Source organism: Ranitomeya variabilis, chromosome 1 (assembly GCF_051348905.1).
Source record: "Ranitomeya variabilis isolate aRanVar5 chromosome 1, aRanVar5.hap1, whole genome shotgun sequence".
Taxonomy (NCBI): Eukaryota; Metazoa; Chordata; class Amphibia; order Anura; family Dendrobatidae; genus Ranitomeya; species Ranitomeya variabilis.
In genome coordinates this window covers 678,118,198-678,136,847 of record NC_135232.1, presented here as the reverse complement: position 1 = coordinate 678,136,847, position 18,650 = coordinate 678,118,198, and the positions used below count along the sequence as shown (strand labels likewise).

Here is an 18,650-nt window from a genome sequence, read left to right as displayed (position 1 = left end):
GATGTCTTCTTGTGCTAATAGGATGTTGAGTGTTGGCGGGAGACACGTCAGGATCCGGCTCCACAATAACACAGTCCGTCTCCATTGTGGAGCGCTCGGCAACGTCAGAGTCCAACAGCATCGTAGTGGGGGGGGAAAGATAAAGCCCTGCCTGGGTCCTGGTGCATCGTTGGGGTGGGGGAACATAAAACCCTCCCAGGGTCCTGGTGCATTGTTGGGGGGGGGAACATAAAACCCTCCCAGTGTCCTGGTGCATCGTTGGGGGGGGGGGAACATAAGCCCATACCAGGGTCCTGCTGCATTGCTGGTGGGGGGGAACATAAAGCCGTGGCAGGGTCCTGCTGCATCGGGGTGGGTCCTGCCCGGAAAGTTATGGCTTGGCCCTGCTGCATCATGGGGGGGCCGGTGCTATACGCCATGCCTGGGTCCTGCTGCATGGGGGGGGGCCATCCTATACGCCTGGCCTGGGTCCTGCTGCATCGGGGGGTGTCCTGCCCGGAAAGCAATGCCTGGGTCCTGCTGCATCGGGGGGTGTCCTGCCCGGAAAGCAATGCCTCGGTCCTGCTGCATCGTGGGGTGTCCTGCCCGGAAAGCAATGCCTCGGTCCTGCTGCATGGGGGGGGGGGGGCCGGTCCGATATGCCATGCCTGGGTCCTGCTGCATCGGTAGGGGGCCGGGCCGATAAGCCACGCCAGGGTCCTGCGTCATCGTGGTGTCAGCGGAGGAGGTCCAAGCCGGAGCAGCGGTTGTCACGGTGGTGGCGGTGGGATGTCCAACAGCACTCGTCATCGTGTTGGCGCTGTAGTGGAGTACACCTGTGGATGGAATAGAGGTGGCCGTGCAGTGGTATGCAGCAGAGGTAGGAATGGTGGTTAATCGTGACAGTGACGGCACAGTTGGATAGGCCGCCACTGTCTGCTGTAAATTGCGACTGACTCTGCTGCATAGCCTGCACAAAAGCAACATTGCAGGCCTGCATCACACTCAGCTGGAGATCAGGGCTAAGGTGTTCCGACATGCCCTGTTGTATTTGATTAAAAAAATGATGAGCTGGCTTCTGGAGGTCGGCTTTCACTTGATCAACGCTTTTGGCGACATCCTGGATGCGGCAATCTAAGAGGTTATGGGACACATCCATTCTGTCACCTAAAGCCTTGATTGCTTCGTGTAAAACCGAGCTCAAGTGCAAAAACTCGGGCATGAGGGACCTATCCGAAGCCCTCTGTCGCTGCCGGGATGAGCCCGCAAAAATGGGTGCAGTGAAAGAGGACTGCGAAAGGGGAAGACCTGATGGGCCAGCCCCCTGGTCTCCAGTGAGTGTGGAAGACCCACCTGGTGCTGCGCTGCTGCATGGCTGGGACGGGTCAGTGGCTGCCGGCTGAAGGACCGCTCCAGAACCTGTTGCGACAGTCGTGCAGCGTGTGCTGTGAAAAAAGAAAACAGAAAATTAATACCAAAATATAACAAGACGGTACATCCTGTGGAATTTAAAATTACAGATTATGTCAATGCAATACAACCGGAAGCATGTGAGAAATACTTACGTTCTCATGAGAAGGACCGGTCTTAGAAAGGCCAGCACACGGTGATATTTGTACAGTCGGTGCCTTGCTCCGGAACCACTTGCTACACGATTCTCTGCACGAAGGTCCTTGTTGAAGCGGTCCTTCATGGAACGCCAACGTGTTCTTATTTTGTCCACTGTGAAATAACAAAAACATATAATGGTCAGAAAAAGTAGTTTTGAACGTGCTCTCTTGACTATATGTGATGACAGAAACTCCGAAAAGTTTCTTTCATCACACACAGTCAAGAGAGCCCGGCCAAGGTCTCTGCTGCTTCACACTGCAGTGCAATACTTACCAAATGCATTACGGACCCGTGGCGGGGCATTCTCCCAGCCATCCCACAACGCTTGGGCCACCTCACTCCACAACCGACGTAGCGTACTATTGACTGCGTACTGTGGATTCCGGCTGTCCCACAACGGGACTCGCTCCTGGACCAGGGTGATCAGGAGGTCATTATCGATCCGGTCGTCGTCCCGTTGTGAAACCTAAAAGTAAAAGGAAATCATTTAAGTTTGCTCAATCACATTGGGGAAAAAAAATACCAGAAGATGAGAAAGGGCAGGAATATGAAAGTCAACTTTCAGAAAAGGATCATACAAGAAAAATTAAAAGAAAATCAAGGGTACAGAAAGGAAGATTCAAGAATATTACAATGAGGACAGTCTGCCTTGTATACATACCCGCTGCCGTCTTCTCCCCGGACCTCGACTCCGCTGCTCCGTCCCTCTCTGTCCCTCAGTTGAAGTGCTCTATAAAAAAAAATAATCAAATTGTCTCATGTGTCGATGTGACAGTCAATACTTACCAAGCTGAAGGACAAAAAACTAACCTCACTGCCCTGATCCACTTCTGACTGACGTGGCTGGAACTCCTCATCAGATGAACACTCCGTAGAAGACATTCTGATGCATGTTGAAAGAACAAAAAAAGAAGAAATTAGGACATGTAGATACAAAAAATTTAAAATAAATGCATTGGCTAGGATATACTCACATTGCTCTGGGTCTTGTCCACCAATGCGTCCGGGCAGGGTCTTGTATTCTTTGGAGTCTGATGAGAAGTGACCAGAAACTTCCCCCAACCTTCCTTTTATAACCCTGCTGCTATGGGGGAGGCTTATCAGTGTCTAGACAACCTTATCTACAGTCTATTCAATCTTTGTTAAAAAAACGCATGCGTCAAAAAAACGCATGCAAACGCATGTACAAAAAAACGCATGCGTCCCCATTGACGCCAATGCATTTTTGGTCCCCAAAAAAACGCATGAAAACGCATGCGCTTTTTTTGGTCCAAAAAACGCCCCTCAAAAATACTACAAGTTGCATTTTTGAAAATGAACGCATGCAGTAAAAACGCATGCGTTCAGAAACGCATGCAAACGCGTACACCCAAAAACGCATGCGTTTTCAATGTTAAATATAGGGGAAAAAAACGCATGCGTTTTTTGTGCAAAAAACGCTGCAGACAAAAACGCAAGTGTGAAACCACCCTAAGCCAATTCAAGCATATCTGTTTGCTTGACTAAGCCCTGTTGTAAAGAATGAAGTAACAGAAGCTGGATCTGGGTCCAAAACACAAGGACTCCATATCCAGAGTTGAGGCCCAAGACAAAAATGTGAAGTGGTAGGCCGATGATACAATGTGCGGCCACACAACAAGGCACCAGACAGAAGGTCTGATCCAGTGGCTCACAGCCAGAGGTGAAAAAGGCACCAAGCCCGACACTCTGATACTCCCTGCCTTGCAAAAGGGCACCGAAACCTTATAATGCAAAATGATGCATATAGGACCTATGAAGCCTATAGGAACTATGAAGCAATATAATGCAATATGATGTACAAAGTTACTATGAAGCGCTATGATGCATATAGCAACTATGAAGAAATATGGTGCACAAAGGCAATTTGAAGCACTATGATGCATATAGGAACAATGAAACAATATGATGTAAATAATGAAGCAGTATGATGCAATATGATGCATGAAGTAACTATGAAGCGCTATGGTGCATATAGGAACAATGAAGCAATATGATGAATATAAGGACTATGAAGCAATATGCTGTAATATAATTCGCAAAGTCACTATGAAGCGTTATGATGCATATAGGAACCATGAAGCAATATGCTGTAATATAATGCACAAAGGCAATATGAAGCGCTGATGCGTATAGGAACCATGGAACAATATGCTATAATATAATGCTCAAAGGCAATATGAAGCGCTGATGCGTATAGGAACCATGAAGCAATATGCTGTAATATAATGCTCAAAGGCAATATGAAGCGCTGATGCGTATAGGAACCATGAAGCAATATGCTGTAATATAATGCACAAAGGCAATATGAAGCGCTATGATGCACATAGGAAACCTGAAGCAATATGATGCACAAAGGCAATACGAGCACTATGATGCATATAGGAACAGTGATGCAATATGATGCACAGAGTCACTATGAAGCGCTATGATGCACATAGGAACCATGAAGCAATATGATGCAATATGATGCAGAAGGGCAATATGAAGCGCTATGATGCATATCGGAACAATGAAGCACCTTGATGCATATAGGAACCATAAAGCAATATGATGCAATATGATGCATGAAGTTACTATGAAGCGCTATGATGCATATAGGAACAATGAAGCACCCTGATGCATATAGGAACTATGAAGCAATATGATGCAATATGATACACGAAGTAACTATGAAACAGTATGATGCCACAGAGGCACTCAATATGATGCATAGATGTGCTATGATGCAGTATCATGCACAGAGGCACTCAATATGATGCATAGAGGCACTATTATGTGGTATTATGCACGGAGGCACTCAATATGATGCATAGAGGCACTATTATGCAGTATTATGCACGGAGGCACTCAATATGATGCATAGAGGCACTATTATGCAGTATTATGTACGGAGGCACTCAATATGATGCATAGAGGCAGTATTATGCACGGAGGCACTCAATGTGATGCATAGAGGCACTATTATGCAGTATTATGCACGGAGGTACTCAATGTGATGCATAGAGGCAGTATTATGCACGGAGGCACTCAATATATTACATAGAGGCAGTATGACTAGGCCATGCCTGAAGGTGCCAAACAAGAGACCAGACTTAGGGTACCGTCACACAGTACCATTTTAATCGCTACGACGGCACGATCGTGACGTCGCAGCGATCGTATGAGTATCGCTCCAGCGTCGTAGACTGCGGTCACACGTTGCAATCACGGCGCTGGAGCGATGCAGAAGTCCCCGGGTAACCAGGGTAAACATCGGGTAACTAAGCGCAGGGCCGCGCTTAGTAACCCGATGTTTACCCTGGTTACCAGCGTAAACGTAAAAAAACCCAAACAGTACATACTTACATTCCGGTGTCTGTCCCCCGGCATTCTGCTTCTCTCCACTGTGTAAGCAGCAGAGCCGGAAAGCACAGCGGTGACGTCAGACGTCACCGCTGTGCTCGCTTTCTGGCTGGCCGGCGCTCACAGTGCAGAGAAGCTGAGACGCCGGAGGACAGACACCGGAATGTAAGTATGTACTGTTTTTTTTTTTTTACTTTTACGCTGGTAACCACGGTAAACATCGGGTTACTAAGCGCGGCCCTGCGCTTAGTTACCTGATGTTTACTCTGGTTACAAGCGAACACATCGCTGGATCGCTGTCACACACAACGATCCAGCGATGTCAGCGGGTGATCAAGCGACGAAAGAAAGTTCCATACGATCTGCTACGACGTACGATTCTCAGCAGGATCCCTGATCGCTGCTGCGTGTCAGACACAGCGATATCGTATGGATATCGCTGGAACGTCACGGATCGTACGGTCGTAGCGATCAAAGTGTGACTGTGTGACGGTACCCTTACACTTTTAAGCAAAAGAGCAATCTATCAGAGTTCCAGTTAAATCTCCACTCTGAACAATACATCTCATTTGTCAGACTGACTCCACCCGAAGGAGCTAATTAATGAGCCGCAGCTGGAGGGCAGTCTTCATGGAGACAATGTGCTGAATTAACACCTTGTGTCCTCCTATGGATGGAGTAGTTAAGTTGCAAAGAAAAGTGAAACACTTGCTTCTTGAACCAAAAAATGGAAAGCATGCTTCCAAAGTCACTCTGAAGCCCGATCATAAGGCTCTGTGCAGACAAGACCTGCAACTAACTAAAGTCCAGTCATGAGATGTAGCCTGGACATATGGCCCCACCATAGCCTAGAGGTCCAAGGCCTAGCTGCAAATGGGTTCCAGGTACAGCTTTGGCACAAAGGCCTGAGACTAGAGTCAGCCCAGAGGCACCCGCCATCGATGCAACATTAAACCAAGCACTCACCTGTGCTGGCTCCATACCTGCTTGAAGACAGGGGGAGCTGGTAACGCCGAGAGCCTACCGTGGAAGGAAGCGGCGTCCATTCAGAAATGCTGCATTACTGCCTGTGCCCCCTTCCGTGTTCCATTGTGGAACGCACGCCGATCAAATGTGCCAGCGCTCCTCTCTGAGGTCACTGGGAGCGCAACGGCCTTCTCCACCACACGACTTTCGGAAGAAGCGGTGTTTTGCCGGTTAGCGTCCGAGCCTAGAGCCCCCCACTGGGAGGAAGCGGCTCTACCCAGGAGCCCGTCCGCTCGACTGGTCTCTGGGGCTGAGGTACTCCCCACCGGGGAGTTTCCACCCTGGGCTACTTGACAGGGGGGAAGGGATTGGACCTGCCGCCCGATCCCCCTAAGCCCATTATACAGGCTGATGGCTGAGAAACCTCTCAAAGAGGAGTCGGACATGGCCCGTCTGACCGGGAAAAGGGAAGGCTGCGATCCCGAACTCTGAGTCCATCTGGTACAGCATTGATAGCTGAGGGACCTCTACCCAGTGAGGTGTCGGCCACGGACCACTTGACAGGGGGAAGAGAATCCACAGGATATCTTCGCTCTAGGAGCAACCTCTCATACAACCGTCCCTGTAGGGACAGGAAAAAACACTGGAGGGTGGAGGTGGGAGGGTCCTTTTAACCTCTCTATGATTCTGTCCCACTATAGGTCAAGGAAGGACGTCCTCCATGGTGCTGTCCTAAGGGACGTAATGGAAAAATTATTTTGCTGCCAATTAATTTTCATTTTAGTATTATATATATTCATATATTTATTTATTTATACCAATCAGTTTGGGTTTGCCCTGTCCTGCACATACATATGTTTTAATAAACTTTGATCTCCATAAACCAGTGACATGTTTTGTCCATAGTTGTAGGCTGGTGGCCCAAGAGTGGCATGTACGGTAGAGTAGGACCCATCAGAGGGAGATCATCTTGCCGTGGTTGATGGGCACACATGAATTGGCCAATTTATGCGCTAAGAATCTTCATTACTGTAAGTTTTATTAAAAAAAAAATTTTTTTGAAAAAAATTTGTAAAAAAAAAAATATATATATATTTTTGAAGTATAATTCATATTGAATATTTGTCTGTGTTTTCACATGGCCTAGATTCATGTACATGTGCTGCTGTGTTTTTTTGTATATATATATATATATATATATATATATATATATATATATATATACTTATGCATTTTTATATATATATTTTTAATTCCCCTTTTAATTGTTTTTATTTTGTCAATATCAATAATGATTTCTGTATATGAATTGTTTTGGTGATATTATTGTGATTTTATTTAAATAAAATTAATATTTTGTTCTATAATATTCTATTTGGTCTGATGAATTTTTTGGAGGGTTATAGATTTTCTAATTTGTCCTGACCATAGTATAACTTTTATAACACTTAGTGGATGTCTATCATGATAGACTCGATATTGTCAATTCCATTCAGGTAATGAGCATTTCACGATCCAGGGGAAAGCTACTAATAACCAGAGATCTCTGCATCACGGGACACCAAGATGGGCGAGGTTGCACATGACTTTGACAAATACTACATTGTGTTTTATGCTTGGTGAACACTCCTATCATTGTGCCACTTATGATTTGGCTGCAATTATTGCCGTCTATGTGGCTGGCACGGAATAGTTTTGATCTCGGTGTCTCCATCTCATAGACAAAATGACATCTAACACGGTTTTCTGATCTACTCATTACATATACAAATGCTTAGAACATTTATGGATTGCTCTGGCCAAATGTCAGCATGGTCTGCTTTCATAATGCAAAATAGCATCCCCCACCATCTATCCTGTTACACGTAAATGACTTGCAGGTTGTGGGCTTTCTACTAAACACACAACCTCAGGCAGCTTCTCCGGTTTTAAGTTTTTCTTAGCCCAAGCAAAAAAGAGGCCTTAATATCTGAGCCGCGTTTGACCACCATTAATCGCAAAAATAAGCTACAACGAAAATTTGTCCCCCTCATACATAATATCAGCTCAGGGTTTACTTTGTTATCTTCAGTTACTGAAGTGAATAAAGACAAACTCATGCATGACCTTGTGTTTTTTTCCAAAAGTGGATCCTTCAATATTTGTCCTAAAAACAAGAGTCATTAAATCCGCCTCTTGTACTGTGCAGGACAGGAAGTTCTGTGCAAACCTCAAGACTTGAAAAACCTGTTCTGTAGATTTTTGAAAACCTTGTTAATTTTTTATTATCGCGATTCCAGACATATTAGGATGAAGATTTATACGACTGGGTTACAGATGTTTTTTTTCCAATATTTTTGCAGTTTTCGGCTCTTGCTAATTAAAGATCTAATTTAGGAGAGCGGTTGCTAAAGAGGCACTTTCTAAAAGCCGCAGGGACTCCCATCTGACAGTTCCCAATATCTGGATCTGCTTAACTCCAGTGTGGGATGCTTTCGGTTACCAGTGGAATACAGACACATCCAGCCGCACTCATGAACCACAGATCTGTCTGTTACTGTCATTGTAAAGGCCCTTAAGCCCAAAGCATTAATTGGCTAAGCGGCGAGAATTCATGAGGATGTAGGAATGTATTAGTGTATGTTTCCACGGTCAGTATTAGCAGCAATTTGGACGCAGCACATGTCCGCTCCATCCAAAGCACTGGCAGCTTTTGTATGCGCGGTGACTCCGCATGTGTTCATTGAACCATGCGACATCACCGCATCCTATACATAGGACTGTGATATTTATCTTGCGGAGACGGAGCGTCTCTGCAAGATAAATTGACATGCTGCGGTCTAGAAAGATGCGCCACATGTCCGTTTACGCAGGGATGCCGAAGGCGTCCCTGCCCGCATAGTGGAGATGGATTTCATAAAATCCCATCCACAATGCTGTAACATCTGGACGCTGCAGATTGGCTGTACGCAGCATCCAATCCGCAGCGTTTACTGACCGTGGAAACATACCCTAAAAGTGGTTGTCCACCACTGGGGATGTTTTTTTTTTTTTTTAACCTAAATGAGTGTATTTGGGGCTAAAATAATTTTTGCAATTTAATTTTATTAAAATTTTTGCACAGGTGCTTTGTTTTCTTGCACATAGAGCCTGTCTATGGTCATAAATCAGCTTGGAAGAGTCAAAAAAAGAGACAAAATATAAATAAATAAAAGAGATAAAATATACAAATTCTCCGGAATCAACTCAAAATCATATATGAGCATGTATGAGTTTGTCAGAATTGCCAGTCTGGCCCTGCACGTAATGTATTTTTTTGCAGATATCCAGTGCAATGCAGGTGATACTTTAGACTCTGATATACAGCTCTGGTAAAAATTAAGAGACCACTGCAAAATGTTCAGTTTGTCTGATTTTTTCTCTTTATAGGTATATTTTTGAGTAAAACGTAAATTGTTCATTTACCGTATATACTCGAGTATAAGCCGAGATTTTCAGCCCCAAAAAATGGGCTGAAAGTGCCCCTCTCGGCTTATACTCGAGTCGGGGTCGGCGGGTGATGGGGAGCGGCGGGTGAGGGGGAGCGACGCCTGTCAAATACTCACCTACTCCCGGCGCTCCTGACGCGGTCCCCACATGTCCCACAGTGTTCGGCGCAGCAGCTTCAAGTTCTTCCTCTCTTCAGCGGTCACGTGGTACCGCTCATTAAAGTTATGAATATGGACTCCACGCCCATAGGGGTGGAGCCGCATATGCATTACTGTAATGAGCGGTACCATGTGACCGCTCACTACAGGAAGAAGCTGCCGCGCCGTACACCGTGGGACATGCAGGGACCGCCCCGGGAGTGGGTGAGTATATTTACCTTCCCTCGTTCCACCGAAGCTCCGTCTTCCCGTCCTCTTGCTGTGACTGTTCAGGTCAGAGGGAGCGATGACGTATTAGTGTGTGCACCGCCCTCTGCCCTGAACAGTCAGTGCGGGGAGACGGGACTCTGAGGAGCAGCGGGCAGCGACGCGAGGTGAGTATGTCATTTTTTTTTTTTAGTGCAGCAGCATTACATGTGACACAATGCTATATGGAGCGTCTATGGGGCCATAACTGCATGGAGCATCTATGGGGCCATAACTGCATGGAGCATTATATGGGGCCATAACTGCATGGAGCATTATATGGGGCATCTATGGGGCCATAATTGCATGGAGCATTATATGGGGCCATAACTGCATGGAGCATTATATGGGGCATCTATGGGGCCATAACTGCATGGAGCATTATATGGAGCATCTATGGGGCCATAACTGCATGGAGCATTATATGGGGCATCTATGGGGCCATAAAGAACTGCTTGGAGCATTATATGGAGCATCTATGGGGCCATAAAGAACTGCATGGAACATTATATGGGGCATATTTGTATATGGAGCATCTTGTGGGGCCATAATGAACTGTATGGAGAATTATGTGGGGCTCCTGATTCAATATGGATATTCAAAAACACTTAACCTACTGATGTCTCAATTAATTTTACTTTTATTGGCATCTATTTTTATTTTTGACATTTACCGGTAGCTGCTGCATTTTCCACCCTAGTTATATAACAGTCGCACTCAAAAAAAGATTTTCAAAGATTTGTTTTGACTGAAAAAAAAGTAGTTTTCTTTATTACAAACACCAAAATAAAGTATCACCGCAGTGTTTCAAGGTAGGTAACGTTTCGACCCGCAGGGTCTTTTTCAAACCTATGGCAGCGGAGGTACTGGTTGGTGTCCGCAGTGGTGTCCGCGGACACCAGTACCTCCGCTGCCATAGGTTTGAAAAAGACCCTGCGGGTCGAAACGTTACCTACCTTGAAACACTGCGGTGATACTTTATTTTGGTGTTTGTAATAAAGAAAACTACGTTTTTTCAGTCAAAACAAATCTTTGAAAATCTTTTTTTGAGTGCGACTGTTGTTATATAACTACAGTCTGGAGTATCCCTCCATGTACAGTCTGCACCACCATTAGCGAGAGTGCTCGTCTTGTTCTTCAAGCATTTTCCACCCTAGGCTTATACTCGAGTCAATAAGTTTTCCCAGTTTTTTGTTGCAAAATAAGGGGGGTCGGCTTATACTCGGGTCGGCTTATACTCGAGTATATATGGTATATTATAAACTTCTGACAACATGTCTCCGAATTTCCAAGTAATAAATTTTGTATTTTTTTTTTCAAAAAGGAGAAATGGTCAAAATTAAAAAAATAACCAGTGCTTTCAGACCTCAAACAATGCAAAAGAAAACAAGTTCATAATCATTTAGAAACAACAATACTAATGTTTTAACTCAGGAAGAGTTCAGAAATCAATATTTTGTGGAATAACCATGATCTTTAATAACAGCTTTCATGCGTCTTGGCATGTTTTCCACCAGTCTTTCACACTGCTTCTGGCACAAAAATGTAAGCAGTTCTTCTTTGTTTGATGGCTTGTGACTATCCATCATCCTCTTGATTACATTCCAGAGGTTTTCAATGGGGATCAGGTCTGGAGATTGGGCTGCCTATGATAGGGTTTGGATGTGGTGGTCTCTTAATTTTTGCCAGAGCTGTATACGTTATGATTTCCATGATAGGTGAAACCTATTTAACTAATTCCCTTAAAAGTAATCCATGACATATCTGAGGTCTGTGATGAAGAAACACTGTTGCGTTGGAAACATATTGGGTTTTTTTCTGTATCTTGCAAGCTGAAATTTTTTTTGTGGTGCATCAATTGCCCAGGAGCTGCCAGCAGCAGATCTTGATGATCTAGCCAAGTGCATTCATCTCGGCAGAACCATCCTCAGACGACCATTAATGACTTCAGTGATCGCATATGACATCCTATAAGTGTGGGGATTTCAGCACTTGGAGCTCATACATACTCCATACTGAATAAATCAAGACGTTTTGAAAATTTTGTTTCCATTTTTCAGAATTTCGAGATCATTATTGGGAATCCGTTTTTTTCCCCACACAAGGTACAGCTACCACCATTCGGGCCTTTTTAACATCCTACTGGAATGATGTAAAAAAAAGTCCCCAATCCAATCTGTAGGTCTCAAAAACTAGCTATTTTTATACTTCCAGATGGCACAGTCTGGTCAGATGGGGGTCTCTGGATTTGATCCAGCGCTTCCTCTCATACTCGGTTGTCCTCCTTCCCTGCTTTGTGTGGATGATGTGTCCTACGTGATCCACACAGTGTTCTCCATTGCGCTGGTGCACTTTTTTTCCTCTTTTGAGGGCAGTACCATGTACTCTAGAGTGCATGCACAGGAAAGGCCAAAGAGCGCGGACAACTCGGAAGTAAAGCTGGCGCAAGGGCACTAGAGCACTTTGCTTTGCCCTCTGCAGGACATATAGAAGTGCGCCTGCGCGCAATGGAGGATACTGTGTGGATGATGTAGGACACGTCATCCATATGAAGAAGGGGAGGAGGATGGTGATCGCAAGAACAGCGGAGGCGTCTGACCAAGACCATAGACGTCCATTGGACCCAACCACCCAGTCTGTAAATATAGCAAGCAATCTTTTTTGCAGACTGGATTGGGGACTTTTTTACAGCATTTCAGCATGCTTTAAACTAAAAAACGCCCAAATGTGTGGCCGTACTTTCTTTGGGAAAGACCTGGTCACTGGTTCCTTTTAACGTCTGTCCATCCTGTGATTGGTATCATTCCATGGCTTTTCCTTCTTGGTGTTTGTAATTTCAGTATTGGAATGTACTAATGTTTAGATACAGCTTGTATTACAAACCATACTCCTTCACAGGTGTACTCTGCACCAGGTGTACTGTACAATTCTGCAGGCTGATGCCGATCTCAGTCTTGTTGTTTGGCGTCAGTTTGAATCCGCCGTTTTCATCAAATAGCGGATCCGCCATTTTTTTTGGGCGGATCCGCTATTTTCCCATAGACTTGCATTAGCGACGGATTGTGACGGATGGTCGTCCGTTCCATCCGCCATGTGATGGATCCGTCGAAATTTGGCGGACGTCATCTAGACATAGACGGACATTATAATGTTTTTTGTCTGCGCCGAAATGGCGGTTCGCGACGGATCCGTCGCGTCCGCCATTCCATAGAATGGCCGCCTATGGGCGACGGATGAGTTGCGACCGTCATTTCGGCGGATCCGTCGCCCCAATCCGCTTTTTCAATTGCGCATGCTCCAAAAAGTAGATACTTTTCCCAGACAACCCCCAAGTAACGGGTCCGTCAAAAAACCGGATCCGTTAGATCCGTTTTCTCAACAATTGTGACGGATCCGTCACTATGTCGGAGCAGACTGACGCCAAACAACTGAAGTGTGAAAGGAGCCTTATTAGTGATCACTGTGAAAAAGCTGCTTTCTAGGAATAGACTCTGTACTGTGGGGGGCTATGAAATAATGACGTTTCTAGGATACAGCCCAGTAGAGAACATGGCTTCATAGAGGCTCAGGTAAAGGTGCATTGAGAAAGGCCGATCTTGGCCAGTTAAAAAACAAATTGACTATATAGCATCAGTACAAAAATAGCCGGCACTCACATCTTCATAAACAAGTGATTTATTGATCCAGTAGTATAAAAGGCACAAAAAATTGTTGAACACAACAGCACAAAAATTAAAAAGACAGAAAAGAAATATTTGCTGCAGTCCCAGGTAACATGTTTCAGACCGGCATGGACCTTTTGTAAAACCTGACTAAACACAGAGGAGCAGCAGAGGATATGCACGGTCGACTTGATTAAAACCATGTTCAGGTGAATACAAGAATAGCATGAAGCTACGTAAATAATGATAGAAAAAAATGTGTTAAATACACATACATTATACATTGATTCTTCACTATTAATTATGTTTTATTCATGTGTATTTAAAAAATGTTTTCTTCTGTCTCAGTATTTACTTAGTGTCGTGCTATTCTTGTATTCAGCTGAACATGGTTTTAATCAAGTCAGTTGTGCATATTCTCTACTACTCGTCTGTGTTTAGGAAAGCTTGATCAAGGTCCATGCAGGTCTGAAACACGTTGCCTGGGAGCGCAGCAGAGATTTCTTTTCTGCCTTTATAATTTTTGCGTTGCTAAACTACTTTTTGTGCCTTTTATACTACTGGATAAATAAAGCACCCGATGAGGTGAGCTGATTGCTCCTTCTTCAAATTAACTATATAAAAGTCGATCAGTGCTCATTTATTGGTCTGTTTATATCTGATAATGAGGACTCCTAGAAACAAAATGAGCATTTTGCTCATTTGTCGGGTGATTGGCAAAATGTTTATCTGCCCTTGTTTTCAAAGGCAGACAATTGAGAACGTGTGGTCTTATGAATGCTTGTGTAGCGATATTTGGCCTGAAGTTGTTAGAGATCTCTATTAACAAGCTGGCAACTCATTTTAGTGGCCACAAGAATAGTAAAAGAGATACTGGACTATAAGCCTAGGGCTACACAATGGCACGTGTTACATGGAGTAAATAATCTTTTTAGAGCATTGCAACACCGCATCTAATAGCCGTCAATACAACCCTCATTGACTTCAGTATAATCGGTGAGCAACTGCTACTCGCCTGCTACATATCTGCAACTTGGCTGCTTTTTTGCTGATGTGCAACATATGGTGCAGTGGAGCCCCAGCCTAAGCCTTGAGCTACATGGCAACATTAACGGGTTCTCCAGGCATATGATTGATCCTTAGGATAGGTTATCAGTATCGCATTAGTGATGGTCCCACACCCAGCCACCTAAAAAGATCGGCGCAGCCATGGCCAGATGTAAACACTGAATGGAGCTGTAAAGCACCACTACATTTATGACCATTATAACGTTTTCTGGATTAAATTTGGTGGCTGTAAAAAAACACTAATAAAAATGGTAAGGTTTTAATATATAAATCACAACCAATGTTACAAAATCATAAAATATAAAACATCTACGCATGTACACCTCATTCATCACTCTGCAATCATGTGACCATCTAAACTTCATCCACACAATCACAATGATCTGTAGGTGCAGTCAGGTGATGGCAGCAGCGATGTCACTGTCCCCACGATTGGTCCATGCACATCTACTTCATTTAGGGGGCCTCATCTGGCATCGGGTCTCGCCTCGTTGCGGTTCATCTTTAAAAAGGATCAGCTCCCGAAGAATCGGACTCTAAAAAGGTTGTTTTAACATCTTCGTCATCTTCGACCATAGATGGGAGGGTCACAGACATTTTTTTCGGAGACTCGGATGCTTCTCCTGCATGGGAAGAAACACTATGTATCAGGTTAATGGGGAAGAACAAATACCATTTTTTTTTACATACATACATACAGGTCCTTCTCAAAAAATTAGCATATAGTGTTAAATTTCATTATTTACCATAATGTAATGATTACAATTAAACTTTCATATACTATAGATTCATTATCCACCAACTGAAATTTGTCAGGTCTTTTATTGTTTTAATACTGATGATTTTGGCCTACAACTCCTGATAACCCAAAAAACCTGTCTCAATAAATTAGCATATTTCACCCGACCAATCAAATAAAAGTGTTTTTTAATACCAAACAAAAAAAACATCAAATAATAATGTTCAGTTATGCACTCAATACTTGGTCGGGAATCCTTTGGCAGAAATGACTGCTTCAATGAGGCGTGGCATGGAGGCAATCAGCCTGTGACACTGCTGAGATGTTATGGAGGCCCAGGATGCTTCAATAGCGGCCTTAAGCTCATCCAGAGTGTTGGGTCTTGCATCTCTCAACTTTCTCTTCACAATATCCCACAGATTCTCTATGGGGTTCAGGTCAGGAGAGTTGGCAGGCCAATTGAGCACAGTAATACCATGGTCAGTAAACCATTTACCAGTGGTTTTGGCACTGTGAGCAGGTGCCAGGTCGTGCTGAAAAATGAAATCTTCATCTCCATAAAGCATTTCAGCCGATGGAAGCATGAAGTGCTCCAAAATCTCCTGATAGCTAGCTGCATTGACCCTGCCCTTGATGAAACACAGTGGACCAACACCAGCAGCTGACATGGCACCCCACACCATCACTGACTGTGGGTACTTGACACTGGACTTCAGGCATTTTGGCATTTCCTTCTCCCCAGTCTTCCTCCAGACTCTGGCACCTTGATTTCCGAATGACATGCAAAATTTGCTTTCATCAGAAAAAAGTACTTGGGACCACTTAGCAACAGTCCAGTGCTGCTTCTCTGTAGCCCAGGTCAGGCGCTTCTGCCGCTGTTTATGGTTCAAAAGTGGCTTTACCTGGGGAATGCGGCACCTGTAGCCCATTTCCTGCACACGCCTGTGCACGGTGGCTCTGGATGTTTCCACACCAGACTCAGTCCACTGCTTCCTCAGGTTCCGGTCACCTCTTGTCGTTGTACAGCGTTTTCTGCCACATTGTTTCCTTCCAACAGACTTACCATTGAGGTGCCTTGATACAGCACTCTGGGAACAGCCTATTTGTTGAGAAATTTCTTTCTGGGTCTTACCCTCTTGCTTGAGGGTGTCAATGATGGCCTTCTTGACATCTGTCAGGTCGCTAGTCTTACCCATGATGGGGGTTTTGAGTAAAGGCCCCGTCTCACTAAGCGATTTACCAACGATCACGACCAGCGATACGACCTGGCCGTGATCGTTGGTAAGTCGCTGTGTGGTCGCTGGGGAGCTGTCACACAGACAGCTCTCCCCAGCGACCAACGATCAGGGGAACGACTTCGGCATCGTTGAAACTGTCTTCAACGATGCCGAAGTCCCCCTGCAGCACCCGGGTAACCAGGGTAAACATCGGGTTACTAAGCGCAGGGCCGCGCTTAGTAACCCGATGTTTACCCTGGTTACCAAAAAAAACAAACAGTACATACTCGCCTTTCGGTGTCCAGGTCCCTTGCCGTCTGCTTCCTGCTCTGACTGAGCCGCCATACAGTGAGAGCAGAGCGCAGCGGTGACGTCACTGCTGTGCTCTCACTTCTCACTGTACGGCCGGGAGTCAGTGAGAGCAGGAAGCAGACGGCAAGGGACCTGACGGACATCAGAAGGCGAGTATGTACTGTTTGTTTTTTTTTGGTAACCAGGGTAAACATCGGGTTACTAAGCGCGGCCCTGCGCTTAGTAACCCGATGTTTACCCTGGTTACCAGTGAAGACATCGCTGGATCGGTGTCACACACACCGATTCAGCGATGTCAGCGGGGCCTCAACGACCAAAAAAAGGTCCAGGCCATTCTGACACGACCAGCGATCTCGCAGCAGGGGCCTGATCGCTGGTACGTGTCACACATAGCGAGATCGCTATGGAGGTCGCTGTTGCGTCACAAAACTTGTGACTCAGCAGCGATCTCGCTAGCGATCTCGCTATGTGAGACGGGGCCTTAATGAACCAGGCAGGGAGTTTTTAAAAGCCTCAGGTATCTTTTGCATGTGTTTAGAGTTAATTAGTTGATTCAGAAGATTAGGGTAATAGGTCATTTAGAGAACCTTTTCTTGATATGCTAATTTATTGAGACAGGTTTTTTGGGTTATCAGGAGTTGTATGCCAAAATCATCAGTATTAAAACAATAAAAGACCTGACAAATTTCAGTTGGTGGATAATGAATCTATAGTATATGAAAGTTTAATTGTAATCATTACATTATGGTAAATAATGAAATTTAACACTATATGCTAATTTTTTGAGAAGGACCTGTACAGACTCAAGTGGGTGTGAATAATAAATATATAATACACACATTGGATTAAACTCAAGTGAACCCACAGATTTTGGCAGTGCCATCTGAGGAGTATGGGCAGTTTAAGGGACCAGCACACTTGGTGCACTATTTTCCGAACTCCTATGAAGAAAGCTGCACATGTCTGGCCACATCAGTGAGAACAAAAACAGTGAGTCCTCTGTCTCCCACCCTAATCCCAGAGGTGGTAGTCATAACTATCAGACATTACAGTCTAGCCAATGGCATGAGCAGCATTTTCAGATGTGGAAATATAATTTCTGCTCTTATATCACTTTAAAACTCATACCAAATTGCCTTGTAGGACTCTCGGAAGCTGAGTGATGCCCCCTACAGGTGATAATGTAATGGCAGCCATATTGGTTTCCACCCAACATTCACAATGCAAAGAAATGAATTTACAAACTATTTTCTGCAAAAAATGGTTAAAATGAGAATCTAATCTTTATGAGAAGCCCCTGATGTTTGCAGTCCAGGGGTGGAGGAGGTGATCCATTGAGTGGTGTCCTTGGTAGTTACACTAATGTTGCACAAGGGATAGACCAGCAATAAAGATAAAGCTTGAGGCGTGTCAATAATCCCACCAGCTATGAGGTCTGATCAGGAAACCCAAGCAAATGATTGACAGAAAGTTTGGAGAACAGGTTACTGGTAGGTGAGAGAGGATAAGATAAGGAATAATAGGAAGGAGGCTTTGCGTTATTAAACCCAAGTCCCACATGTGGAGATCTGATAATCTCCGGGATTAAAATGCATCAACAGGAAGATTGTATTCTGTGCGGTACAATGGAGCAGTCATACTACATCTCGTCAGGCGGCTATTGCCCGGATCGACAAAAACTAGTTACAGATCAAAGCCACTCAAGGTCGTCAGGCCTCTTAGATGTAATCTCAGAAGATCGACACAAATTAAAGGCGCATAGTGTTCACTACAGGATTTAAGAGTCATTTACTTTGTGAGATTATTGTGAACCAGTGTACTTAGGAGTGCTCATTTCACGATAATTGTGCAGTCTAAGCAG

The 18,650-nt window shown here is 44.6% G+C and overlaps 1 protein-coding gene across 2 annotated transcripts in view; it reads right to left on the bottom strand.

The window, feature by feature from the left end:
• Positions 1-14,742: 14,742 nt before the first annotated feature.
• KIAA0586 (KIAA0586 ortholog) overlaps positions 14,743-18,650 on the bottom strand; it is a 190,386-nt gene continuing 186,478 nt past the window's right edge. For both annotated transcript variants that reach the window (XM_077265055.1, XM_077265065.1), the window contains one exon: positions 14,743-15,144. In XM_077265055.1, coding sequence (XP_077121170.1) covers positions 15,026-15,144 — 119 coding nt within the window. In that variant the 3' untranslated portion in view covers positions 14,743-15,025. The remainder of the gene's footprint in view (positions 15,145-18,650) is intronic.